The 14105-nt window shown below is 40.7% G+C and overlaps 1 protein-coding gene across 4 annotated transcripts in view; it reads right to left on the bottom strand.

Annotated features, from left to right (window-relative positions):
- LOC311250962 (RNA binding protein fox-1 homolog 3-like) overlaps positions 1-14105 on the bottom strand; it is a 655829-nt gene that overhangs the window by 363851 nt on the left and 277873 nt on the right. For all 4 annotated transcript variants that reach the window (XM_084343161.1, XM_084343160.1, XM_084343152.1 and 1 more), the window contains one exon: positions 587-649. In XM_084343161.1, coding sequence (XP_084199287.1) covers positions 587-608 — 22 coding nt within the window. In that variant the 5' untranslated portion in view covers positions 609-649. The remainder of the gene's footprint in view (positions 1-586; positions 650-14105) is intronic.

The raw sequence follows: 14105 nt of genomic DNA, 5'->3' as shown, positions 1-14105 counted from the left end.
TTGTGGCGTTTAATATCCATTCATTGGCTGGACTGCTGACACAGTGAGAGCACTGCGCTCAGGATTTATAGCCACTTCTAATGGGCATGCCCAGAACCAAAGCACTGCAGTCAGCACATTCTCCCTCTCTGCACACACACTCACAAAGATAACCCACTGAACACACACACATACACAAACACATACCTTTCTTTTCATCACTTGTGAGGACATTATATAGACTTACATTCATTTCCTTGAGACTTACACCAAGCCTAAACCTCAGCTTACCCTAACTCTAACCCTTGCCCTAACCTTAACCCAGGTCTTTGCCTTACATATAACGATAATAATAACAATTTTGGGGTCCAGCATTTTGGTCCTCAGGAAGTTGTTGGATCCCACACCGTGAGTGGGAGACCACACACAAACACACACACTCTCACAGACACACACACACACACACACACACACTTGGGTAATTGTGCTGTAGTACAGGTATCTGTAAACTCACTGCGTGAGGAACATACAAATGTGGCCATGTTGTGTGAGTCCACTAAAAACAAGAGGTGCATGTAAACTTAAACAAACACAGACACACACTGACCTGCCCAACTGGGGGTCTCCATGTACAGCCGACTGGATGGAGAGAAGGGATCTTTATGCTGCCCTGTTAGACAAGGAGAGTGAAGAGAGAAAAAGGTTAGCCACGAGGAAACGTTTGAACAGGTTGTTCGATCCACAGGTACAGTAGATGACACAAACACCTGATTCACATGTTAAAAGTATGATGTTTTTAATTCAACCAATTCAATTCCTATACATAGAGAACGCAGTTCAGTTGTGGCTGCATATTTTTCAATGCTAGCATGTGAGAATTTAATAATTCACCTCTCACAACTGAGCAGGCTTTGAAAGTCGAGAAAATGCTACTTTTACAATGTAACAGACTGTGATACACAGTTATATTAGTTACACCTTGCTTAAATTAACCATCCTGCAAAATGCTAGTACCACAAAGGTTATAATACTTAGGGTTAGGGTTAGAAACAGTTTTAGAGAGGTGTTGATCCAAGTGTATGATCATGGAGGGTGTCTCTTGTATTGCTGTTGTGTTTTATTGCATTATACTTAAGTGTTTTCAATATATTGTCTTGCAAGTTTATACCAGCAGACAACATATTAGAAATACATCACTCTGTAACCCAAGTCAATTCAACGGCTCCACAAACTACTGTATATCCTGCAGAATGATCGCCACCTCTCTAAAACACAAACTGAGGATTATTACCTTCAGGTATTTAGAATAGTGGTGCGCAATTTAATTTAGGGCTGTTCTATGAGACAACATTAACTTTAGCAAGGTGTGGAGTGGAACTCAGTGTATGTAACTATTACAAACTAGAATATCTGCATTTCCTAAAGAAAATGCATGTGATTGCTGCGTCTGCTGCTGTTGCTGCTGAGTGACTCACATATAAAACAGTTTACCTGAAATTACATTAACATCTGGTGCTGCTGCAGCAAATACACTGTATGTACACATACACAAACAGTCACAAAACTGTATTCCCAAGACAACAGAAAAACCAGAAGGAAAAGAAAGATGGATCAATGACAATGACACGTCAGAAGTGCTCCTGTAACCAAACAGCAGCTGGGAAAACCACAGTTTATTGGTGTTGGTGGGACAACCTGCTCAGACAGAGGCAGGGGCACTGCTCAGTGCTCGCTGCTGTATTATGGTAATTAGTGTGGTATAACGTTGGAATGAGGCCTATTCTGATTAAAAATGCATGTGGCGAGCACAGGATGGAGGTAACTGTGTGTATGTGAGCATCTCTAAAATGGTTGGCATTAATCTGATCTATAGCTCTAATCCCTCCAATGGATGTGTGTGTGTGTGTGTGTGTGTGTGTGTGTGTGTGTGTGTGTGTGTGTGTGTGTGTCTGTCTGGGAGAGAGGTTCTTGGTTTCTCATCAAGTTTAGTTTCATTATTTTCCAGTTAAGTGATATAAGGGCTGATATATTCTGCGAAAAGTTCTTATTTTCTGTATGTGTTATGTGTGTCTGTGCCATGTTCCAAACCTGATTAGGGTGGCTAACACCAAAACCAACTCAATCACCAAAGTAAGTATGTTTCTGCACAACCACAGAGCTTTGCTTATACTCTGGTTAGATTGACAAGGTAAAATTTAAAGTTTTTAAAAAATGAGTCCTGAGTCCTTTCAGTCCTTCATTTTGGTAAGTGGAGTGTTGAACTGAGGAGTCTGACAGCCTGGGGAGTGAAGCTGCTCTGTAGTCTGGTGGTATGGCAACAGATACCTCTGTTTCTGTTGTCAGATGGCAGCAGGGGGAACAGACTGTGGTGGTGGTGGTGGGTGTTGTCTTTTAGTATCTTTGGGCTTTGTGCAGACATCTCACTTCACCGATGTCACTGATGCGCTTTGGATGGTACCAGTGATGTTCTGGGTGGTTTTAATCACCCACTGTAGAGCCTTCCTGTCCTGCACCATGATGAACCATGCCAGTTTGTGATGTTTCCAGTCAGGATGCTTTCTATTGCTCCTCTGTAAAAGTTGACCAAAATCTGGCTTCAGAATTTAAACTTCCTAAGTTTCAGTAGGAAGTAGAGACTTGGCCTCTGGTGTTGAGCGCTAACATAGAGAAGGTGTGACTGTCAATCTGAACTCTCTGGGGTCTGCTTGTGAGAAAGTCCAATAGCCCAGAGTGTTTAGTTTTCCATTCAGCTTCATGGGTGAGATTGTGTTGAATGCTGAGCTGAAGTCAACAAGCAGCATTCTGATGTAGCTGTTCTTATTCTTATTCTTATCCTTATTTCAGCACATAAACCGCTTGGTTAGGGTTAGGTTGGGCTGGAGACTGTGGAACGTCTTGTTAAAAACACCCAGTTTTGTTGCCAAAAAAATAAAAGGTGGACATTATCCTGTGGTCTCCTTCAAAAATATCCAGTAGTTTCACACTTAGAAATACTAAAACACAGACTCGAACCGTAGTCACTGGCTCGGCTACCCTGTGCCTAGAACTACACCACCATCCCCTCCACCCCCTGATGTCAAAATCAGGTAATAAACATCTCTTGTATGTTAGGTGAAATGTCTTCCAGGAACTGAAACAAGTCCAGTTGCTTATGATATACAGTAGCACTTAGAATTACCATGACCTGGATGACTGAGAACCTTCATCAATATAAACATGTCATGTGAACATGACATGTTTTGTAGACACGTAAATTTGGTACATGGACTATGACACATACAAATTTGAATGTATGTGGTTTGCAGAATTGTGAACTGCTAACATTTTATCCTGACGACTAGGCTGCCAAATAATGAGCAAAGCAAAAAAAGAATAGGAAAAAAAATGGTTAAAGAAGGAAAAAATACAAATAAAACAACAAAAATCCGAAGAAGAGTAGGACAAGTAAGTACAATGAAGATGAAAAAAAGCTGTGAAACCAATTTATCCATTCAGAATAATGATGGTTCATTCAGCAAACAATAGCAAACAGATAATTAGCTGTCAGCAAAATGTTTAATATACTTTTCATCTTGCCCCGACTCAGAGCAGTAGCAGACTTATCAACACATAATTTAACAAATATAGACAAAATGTCCACAGCAGATGCATTTATCCTCCTTAACACTATTTCCCTCCTCTGGTGGTAGACTCCCAGCCTCCATCTCCACCCCCACCCCCACTGCAGGCTCGAGTCCCATAGTTCACTTTCGGCTCCAATCAATACACTGGCCATACCTGGTCACTCCTTGCACGCAGGGGTTTGCCACTCCATACTACTATTTACACCAACGCTGCAGCAGTGTCCTGCCCAGCCCACTGTCTGCCCCTCTCCATCTACTTTGTCCCCACCGGGCTCACCCCCTCCATCCACGCTCATTATCGGATACTCAGTTGTGAGGAATGTTAGGGAAAAATCTGCAGCGACATTTTGCTTACCGGGTTCTAAGGTGACTGATATTATGATGAATATAGAAGTTTCTGAGCAGCCTGACCGATCAACCACTAACTCAGGATGTTGTCCTTCAAATTGGGTGCTAATTAACTATTTATATAGCTATATTTGACTATATTTAACTATTTAACTATATTTATATAGCTATATTTTGCCATTACTGCAGGTTACTGTTTATCTTGAATCTTAACCTGTTAAACTTAGCGTTAGCACATCTCAAGGCTAATGTAGTTAGTAGCTATTGTAGCACGCTGGAGCAATGTTGGAGTATTTAATAGTAAGGGGCAGTCAGGGAAAACTGTGTGAACACTAAGCCCCGTTTGAAGCAGATTAAATAACCAGAGTAATAGGTTAGTTGTGGGAAACATTTAGGTAGACAAGCCCTGTGATGCACTGACTATTGTACTTACATAAATATTATTTGGCTTTTCTACAAATAAATGCTGTTTAGATATCCTACCCCTTGTCTAACTCTGGGAATGAATCACATTACATTTACTTATTAACCTACATTATTGGGCAGGGTACAACCCCAAAACATATATAGCCCTCTACATCATTTTTATTCATATTTGAAGGCAATATGAAAACATATGTTTTGGTTTAAAATCTTTTTCTCCCTCTTAGAATATGTTCTCAGAGTGAAAGGATGTGGAATCATGTTTCAGTTGAGTATCCCTTTGGGTTTTGCAATACTGTGATATAATGCAGTCACAGCAAAACTATTTTTTAAAAACTAATTTTAGTTCATATCTCCCCCCTTACATTTGTGGAATTTTGGACATAATGTCCTAAAAAAACTTCATCATTCAATATTATTTATATAAAATTACATGATATAAAAAGAGTTACAAATGCTGAAAACTATCATTCAACCCTCAAGATCTACACAGCTTTGCATCCCCATTGAAGTCATTGTTACATTGCAGGACACAGCTTTGAAAACAGTAAATTCCTGAGCTCTGGAGGACCTTTGTTAAGTCGTTTTAACAAACTGTATATGCTGCATGTAGTGTTCTGAAAGTAGTTACCACATTGTCTGCACCTCATCTGTCAACAGTGTAATTAAAGTGCCTTCATGCCTGTTGTTGCTGCTTCTGGCTCTGAATGAATAGCAGGAGGATAAGTAACAGGTTTAAGACATGCTAGGTTGGGAGGAATTAAACTAGCACTCACTCTAACTGGCCATCATGATGTCAGATATCACTGAGTGGAGGGAGATGTGATGTCAGGACCCACCAGTTTTCTACAGCGTCACTACTTTTTCGGATAAAGTGCTACTTTCCAAATAGCATGCAATTGCTTTAAGGAAAGAGATTACTTTAAATGTGTGTCTCTGAATCTGTGGTGTGTGTGTGTGTGTGTGTGTGTGTGTGTGTGTCAGGGCTGAGCACCTCGACGAGGGGCCCTTGGCAGGTGACTGGGCCTGATTCCATTAAGCAGCCAGTAATTTGGCCCACGCTTAATCAAATCAACTTTAATACCTCCAATCAAATTACAGCAGCCTCCTGTGTCCCATCACACTAAGCCAGAGAAGAAGAGATAGAGGGAGAGATAGAGGGAAGGATGGAGACGGGAAAATGAAGATTCAGAAACAGGATGTTGCGGAGAAAATTGGTGGATCCTCTTACACTTTCAGGTAAATCTGAGTGAGACAGGAGAATGAGAGAGGGGAAGGAGAAAGGACAAAATGAAGAACGTAAGAAGCGAAGAGATCAGAAGACATAGCTACACGGATGAAAAAAGATGAAAAAAGAGATGAAAAACATAACATCTACTGCATGTCAGTCTGTCCTCCGAGAGGGATCCCTCCTCTGTGACTCTTCCTGAGGTTTCTCCCATGTTTTCCTGCTGCTACAGGTTTTTTTTTATTCTGGAATGGTTTTCCTCACTCAAATCGAGGGTCTAAAGACAGAGGATGTTGTTCACTGTATAGATTGTAAAGCCCACTGAGGCAATGTGATTGTGATTTTGGGCTATATCAATAAAATTGATTCTGCCTTTAGGAAAGTGAATTAAGGAGTAAAATAATAACCTCCTCTTCTCACTGCTGTTTATACTGTGTGTGAGACGGATTATTGTAAATTAAACTCACCACTTCTATCGTAAGTGTTGATTTAATATGACAGATATTCAGTGTGTTTGGTGATATATTTACCTATGAGTGCTATCCTGCAAGCACCCTGTAATTTTTGTGAATTGACTCATAAAATGTTGTTATCGGTGTGTTTAAAAGGAAATATTATAAATGCTCATTCCACAAGTGAATCTTGAGACATCTCACCAAACAAAGCCACTGGTCTGGACGTACAATCACTATGCCTCAGTATGTATAGGAGTGTGATGGGCAAGCATATCCTTAAAGTGAGCAAGGGCCACAAACACAGTTGAGAATGCATCATACTGCAGAAAACAAATTGAACTGCAGCGCATTTTTATGCAGATAGTAATAAAATGTTTTGCCAGTTTTGTCAGAGACAAAGATACAAACAATAATAATTATACATTAAATATCCTAACGATTTAAAGAAATCCAATTTTGAGGTGTAGCCATTGTGGTTCACCTGCAATTAATCCTGATGATTGTTGACCATGATGATGGAGGCAGATGCAGATGCAGCAGCCGGTAGCTCCTTTAAATTTTGCTACATTTTTATTTTTTAATTGTTGTTGGCTTTGTTGCCGAAACACATACTGCCTATGGCGGATATACATTCCTCAGCAGCACTGCAGAAGAGAGTGCAAGTCTTGGATTAAGAGCAGCAGACTTTGAGACAATCACTGCCCACGGCACCTTGCAACCATCCAACATCACCCAAGGGAGGAGAGAGGGATAAGAAGCATGTTAATCCAGCTTGGACTGAAGGCTGCTCCTGGCTATGTCCGGTCACATGAAAATGGAATGAACGAAGTGGGACTCAGCTGGCCAAACAACGGGAAAAGCAGAGACTGTTGTGCTCAAATCATTACAGAGACCTGTCTCCACCACAACGTCCCGGATTAAGCTGTTGCACGCACTGGGCAGACTGTGTTCAGAGCTGACAGAGAGCAGGACTGCAGTGGGACAAGGAGAGATGGACTCAAACTGATGTTGAACTTTTAATATGAAGATGCCGACCATGTTATCATCGCCATCTTGTTACTGCTGTTTATATTCACGCAGATGCTAATTTCAAAAATGCACTACATGATTATTTCCTGGATGTATATGTGTTAATGTTTATATGTTGGAATCCACAGATGACGTCTTTCACTGTTGATTTCAGAATGGACTCCGAGCTGAACTAGGGTGACAGACCCCAACTGACCAGGTAGTTAAACCTCCAGCTCCTTCCATTGTTCTCTCTCTTCTCAGCTATCTTCTCCCCCCAGTCAGCTTTGCCCCTCAGCTCTCTTCTCTCACTGGGCCCCTCTTGGACCATCATGGCATCAACAGCTGCCAAGAGCTGCCAGCTGCAGTTCCAGTGGGCCCACAGACCTGGGCCTAGATAGCAGACATTATAACATAGCAGGCTTAACACAGGACTGTTAAACTTAGTTGATGTACTGCACATGTTCTAAATCTATGGGGTTTGTTCCTGTTTGAGTGACGATGTGATCTCTGCGTAGTCAGGTCATTGGTAGTCGGCTCTGCCACACGGCTAAGCTGATGTTAGTTCACACAGACTCAGGGTCTTTGCATCTCTCTGAACCTGGCACCACGTCACACACTCTCTTCCTTCAGCCTGGACCATATCACTCCTATATGTGATATCAGTGAGTACATGGTGTGAGCACCATCATTGTTTTTTTGTTTCTCTCCTATCAAAGAAACATGTGGTAAGCCGCCATCTTGGTCCACACCTCATCAGCCATGTTGTAGTGTGAGTGAATGCTGCCAAACTCTACTCTGTTATAATATAATATAATATAATATAATATAATATAATATAATATAATATAAAATAAAAGGGATGCTTTATGGGGTAAAAGTTTAGTCATGTGTGAAACCCTCCTTTTCTCGCTTCCATCTCATCCAAGTATTTGCAACAGTTCTCCCAGCAGGCTTTTGTGAAGCACAGCCGTGCAAACTCTCCTGGTGGGACAAGATGAATAGTTGCAGCACCTAGATGTATCTCAGCACCACTTTTACTAAACCGCATGCTGCAAATGTTAATGAGAGCTCCCAAATGCCAGCACACAGAGGAGATTGGCCTGTTAAACAGACAGTCACTGATGAATAACAGCATGTGCAGCTATGATACACTATGAGATCACTGGCAGAAAGTCAAAGGCAAGGAAAAAGTAAAGAAGTAATAAAGGAAGAAAGGCAGCAAGCTCAAGACCAAGAACAGGAAAAATAAGGAAAGGGTAGAAACACCAGAGAAAGATATAGGACTGCATGTGAAAAGGAAAATAAATAACAAAAGCGATAAAGACAAACCTGAAACATAGGATGAGGGAGGAGATCCACGAAGAGCATGTGCTTTATGTATATGGAGATTGAAGGCCCAATAACAAAAACAAAGAGAATTTGGAGGGAGACTGCTGATGGGAAGGACGTAAAAATGAAAAACAACTAAGTAAAGTCTCCAAAATAAAAGACAACTGAACAAACAGCACGTCAAACAACGAAACCATGCGTAAATAATCACAAAGAACACAATACTTTACGTCCAATTTGTGTTGATTTAAGAAAATGTAAGAAGTCATTAAAGGTGACAAGGATGTAAAGCCACACCATAAAAAAACATCATATGCAATATCATTCTCAATCTTGGAGGAAGGGAGGGAGTAATTTTCTGTTTGCTTAGGGATGCATAGTTGTTATGTAGCAGAGACATCACTGTTTGGTTTGCGGTTTGGAGGGGAGAAACTTGAAAGTTCCTGATGGGTGGGTGGGGAAGTTTGGATTTTACAATTTCTCTTATTGATATCCAGTAGGTCCATGTGGGTTTACAACATGCTGCTTAGCTTATTTAAACAGTATGTTTTCTTTCTAAGTCCAAAACCTTGGTATGAAACCAATAATATGTGAATTGTGTACTACCTTCAAGGAAATATTTCAGTACGCAACATTTCATTCCCGAATCGATTTTATGCAACAAGCCCTTAGCCCATTATCTCAATGCTAAAACATAATGGGAATTCACATCAACACGCTAATGGAGGTCAAAGTTTATTTACAGTACAAACGATCAGTTTTAATTTAAATACTTTATGTGCTGAAATTTACGGGCATATGCAGTATTTAATATGCTCTTTAAATTAGTTTTGTAAATTAGAATGGCTGAACTCAATTTGCTACTCTGTAGCTTCAGCTTTACTGTGTAATTTTAAGCCTCAACATAATTTAAACAAGCAAGTTATATATAAATTACTGTACTCTACTGTAACATCTTAACATGGGGTCACATTTGGAGCCAGTCTCAAATGGCCATTCAAGGAACTGCAGTGTTTGGTACTTGATTCAATTTTCAGAGGGGGTTGCACATGCTGCACACTGCAACTGTAACTCCATCAAATTTTCACAAGCATCCAGGTCTTGCGGATTGCTGCATATGTCAATAAAGTAGTATAAAGTGTTGTGTGTTTTGCGTTTAATCTGATAAATTGCCTCCAGTGGCTAAATCCCATCGTGGTTAATGTAGGCACCAGGTTTTGAAAAGCAGTCCCCTGGTCAAACATTACACTCCTAAAACACTGTTAGACACATTATGGACAATTTAAAAAGAAATGATCAATATCAATTCAGCAGAACCAGGAAAACTTTTTCATTCCACTCTTTCTTCTTCCTTTTCAAAACCCAGTGCTTACATTGCCTACAATACAATAAGACACGGAGAGACATCACTGGAGGCAGTTTATCAGATTACATGCAACTTCCTCTGGTGCCACAAAAGGCTTTATACTACTCTTTTCACATATGTAGTAGTACTCCCAAAGACCTGAAAATACACCTTAATGGGTAAAATTGGTGGATTTACCCTTTAAAGAAGCCATGTTCAACACTACATACACATTTGAGCACAAGTTATTTTGCATTAAGTTATTTGTCAAAAAACATTTAGCAAACAGTGTGTGGCCAATCGACATTGTCCAGAAATAACTCGGAAGAATATGAAATATTAAAAAATGTTAGAATACACCAGAGGGCTTGAAGAACTTTTCTGGTAAAACATGGCATGTTTTTATTATGCAGTCCATCTACAGCTGCCACTCAGTGGCTCGTGCTTGCACACTGTAGCGAGTCGAAGTGTATTTTTTTGCTGCACCTATTGTTTTCCACTTACATGCTTAAGTACGCAATTGGGTTTTGGGAATGTGTCAAAATGCGTCTGAACACACAGCAGTACTGCAGCTGGACAGATCCAGTGGAGACAGTGACGGAGGACTGCAGCAGCTGCTGTTGTGCTGCTGACGTGCTGCTCTTTCACTGCACGGCGGGTGAGACAAGGTGTCTGCCTTTCAAAACTCTCAAACCGTAGGAACAACTGTGACATGTTAAAAGTATAACCTGAAGAATGATTTTGCAGCTGTGTGGCATATGTATTCTCTCTAATTTATTCAGAATTGTATTGGTGGATGCTTTAGAACACATATTACCACAAACATCCCAGGAAGCATTGCATCAGTGGTTCATGATCATGTCATGTGTTGATACTTGAAATGTCTCAAAAAGCTTTGCCAGATAGCTGGCAATTTGGTCCATAATACAAAGTGTTTCAAAGAAAAGGTGTGGTGGACGTTTCTTAGAATATAAGAATGACTGGTAGACTAGATAATCTGTGTTAATGATGCTACTATGCTAACAGATTGACCTCCACATACTGTACTGTTGATAGTGGTTTTCGAGCAAAAAACATTTTAGGACAGAAAATGATTCTGTGCACTGGAGTGTCTCTCTTTTGAGATATTTTCCTGGCTGATTTTCACAGTCCCACATATTTCCATCTTTATGGTTGACTGTCCCTACTTTTTCAAGACCCACAGTGTGCAGAATGGCCGTTTCAGTTCTCACCCTCGTTTATTGTGCCAGGTCCACATAAAAGCTTGATTGTAGCCATATACTGCAGTATGCTTGGCTGTGTGTTATGGCCACTGATCTTTATGTCTCCCTGCACAGGAGGAAGACCCCAACCTCAGCAAAACATCAGCATTCATGCTTGTGTGTGTGTGTGTGTGTGTGTGTGTGTGTGTGTGTGTGTGTGTGTGTGTGTGTGAGATGGAACTACGCCATCACAACCACCACCACCAGTCCATCTGCATACATTTTCCCAGGGGATGCATACAATAGGAACACTTAAAATGAGGCATGCATATATGGATGAAGCCCCTCTCGCGTCATACGCTGGCCCCGTGCGTTTTCCTGGTTGCATGTGTTTTATTCTCTCTTCGACATGCTTGGTGGTGGCAGTTACGTAATTAAAAGTGAAGCCGAGGAAACTATTGAAAGGGTGGGTGGGCATATGAAGATGGAGTGGGATGAGGAGGCAGGGTGAAGTTGTAGGCGTCAGACATAATTAACCTTTGGAATAATTCAGAGATCAGATTTGCTGTAAACACCTGAAATAAAAAAAGAGAGGGGTGAGGAGTGAAAGGGGCGAGACGAAAAAGTGTGGCGTGATAATGTAATGAGTCCCACTGTGGGTATGTGGGTCAAAGCATGTACCGCAGTTTTACATTGTTAAGTTGTGTGTATGTGTGTGCGCATCTGTGGATGTCTCTTTGGAAACATCTGAATTCTTCCATGTCCGACGGACAAGAGGTAAGCTGCCATCTCTGAGAGGGTGAACTCTATTTCACGGGTTAGTGCTACAGTGAATAACGACAGCATCTAGCCTCTTGGCTTCATGAATAACAGTGCCCACACAACCCCCATCTCACAAATACTTCATTTTCAGTTCCATCTCAGCAGCGCTATCTCCGGCAAAGCCACCACTCCGGGCTATGGGGGTAGTTTTTCCAAACAACAACCCAAGTCAGATGAAGCTTTTCTGGGAATTGCAACCAGAGAGCCACCGTTCTCCCCAGAAGGTCTGAACCTACAAGATGTACCTGGATGTTCCAATACCCCAAAGACTTGAATAGCACACAGAAGAGGGAGAACACAGGAAAGGAACAAGCACGGCAGGTTGCAGAGGAAGTGAATTACTCTTCGTGCAATAATACCTGACCAGCAAAAACTACCACCAAACTAGTTTAGAATAAGTAAAACATTTTTTCATTCATAATGTGACCACTTCAATGTTATAATATCAGGATGTTATGACGTCTGCAATGCAAAAGATTGAATTTGTGTGTTCATATGTGAGTCTACAATTCATATATCTTTTAAAATATTTTATAGACTTGTAGATATGTTTAGATAAAAGAGGTTTCATTGACCATCCTTCATGTCTAATACTCTCAAAGTTGATTTTGTCCACGTTGGCTGCTTGTGTGGTGCGTGGCAGCTGCACTGCTGAGCTGCTGCTGCTCACTCGCGTGTGTGTTTCCACATGGGCAGCGTTGCTGCTGCAGGGCGGCTCCTGCCTGCCCTATCTGTTTACATGGAGTTTGTCTTTGATAATCATCAATGAAAATGATGACATGAATTTCCTTTGCCCCCACTGAAATATCGAGAAAGCAGAAGGGAGAAAGAGAGTGAGGGAGGGAGGGAAAGAAAAAGAGAGAGCACAGGAAAAAAAACACCCTGCACCTGTTCTGTGCATTCTCTTCATGTCTGTGACATATTCTACAGATACAGACATTAAGGCTGTAGTGAAACGCTGGTATGATGTCGAAATGAATGTATAGGTCATTTTTCATGAGACGGCGCTGCAGCCTCCGTTGACGTGCTTAAGACGCGTTACTAACGCCGGCATTGCAGCTGGTTTAACCTGTCAACATGGACGCCAAATTGAAAAGCAAGACGTTCCGCCACACACACGCATTGCTCACGCAGCCAGTATGTCCAGCCTGCCTCAAGGTCCATTTATTTATCTTTGTACAACAAAGGGGTTGTAAAACAAAATTCAACTATTAGTCAATGCCATGAAACAAATATCAAATGAATGGTGTAATGCTGAGAATGTATTGAGGAGTCTTAATGGCCTGAGGAAAGAATCTGCTCCGTAGTTTGTTTGTGCGACTGCTGATACTTCTGTAGCACTTGCCAGGGTGAACAGACTGTGGCTGCGATGGGTCCTGTATATTAATATCCTTTGGGATATATTGATACACAATATATACTGTATATCAATATTTTAAAATCTCCTCAAAAGCACTTCATAAATGCTAGGACAGGGTGACAAAATCAAATATTACAATATTTTTGACCTGATACCTTGGGAAAATATTGTATTGTATATTGTTGACAATATAGTACTTGGACAAAATATTAACACAATGAGATTTTTTTTATGAGATTTTCACAATGAGATGAAATCAAGGTGTTGATTCATAAATTGTATAATAGTTTATAAATAGTTTATAAACCTCAAGTTATTTCCCAAGTGCTTTGTGTCTACTCCGTACTCTCTAACCGGAGTAATATCTGAAGGGTTACTCTGCCAGCCATATTAATATCCAAGAGGTAACCTTGACTCCATAAAAAGCGTTAATGTTTATAGAGCTATTCTTTCAGTAGATGTATCCTGCAGGAGGCTACATAGCCCTGTTATGCTGATGTGCTTGTGTTTTTGTATTTCTAGAAAATAGGAAAATAATGATTGAAGGGATAGCTCTAGACCTAGAAGTCTTGTTTGTGTCCAAGCATGCAACAGAATTGTCTTAGTGACAGTGCCAGTGATATTCTGGGTGGTTTTAAACACTTGCTGCTGAGCCTTCCTGTCCTGTGCCATGCACATATCATGGCAGTTTGTAATAGGGGTGTCACAATATTGCACCTCTAGTTTGTAATGTTTCCAATCAGGATACTTTCTATTTCTCCTCTTCTAACTCATCTGTTAACAAGAACTTGGCATGAAACTTAAGTGTTCTTAAATTTCCTTTACATAATGTTGTTTCTGAGAGAGGAGAGTACAGGTGTTACTGAAATGTACAAAGCATAACCTTTCAGTGAAAATTAAATAAGCAAGATTTTAGTAAAAACAAAAAGAAGATGAAGTAACTGGATCGATTAGTCTCATTACAATGGTCTCTTGCAGAA

This window comes from Pagrus pagrus (genome assembly GCF_965226575.1).
Source record: "Pagrus pagrus genome assembly, chromosome: 21".
NCBI classification, from domain to species: Eukaryota; Metazoa; Chordata; class Actinopteri; order Spariformes; family Sparidae; genus Pagrus; species Pagrus pagrus.
Note: the sequence above shows the minus strand (reverse complement) of the source record. Positions and strands in the feature narration are given on the sequence as shown.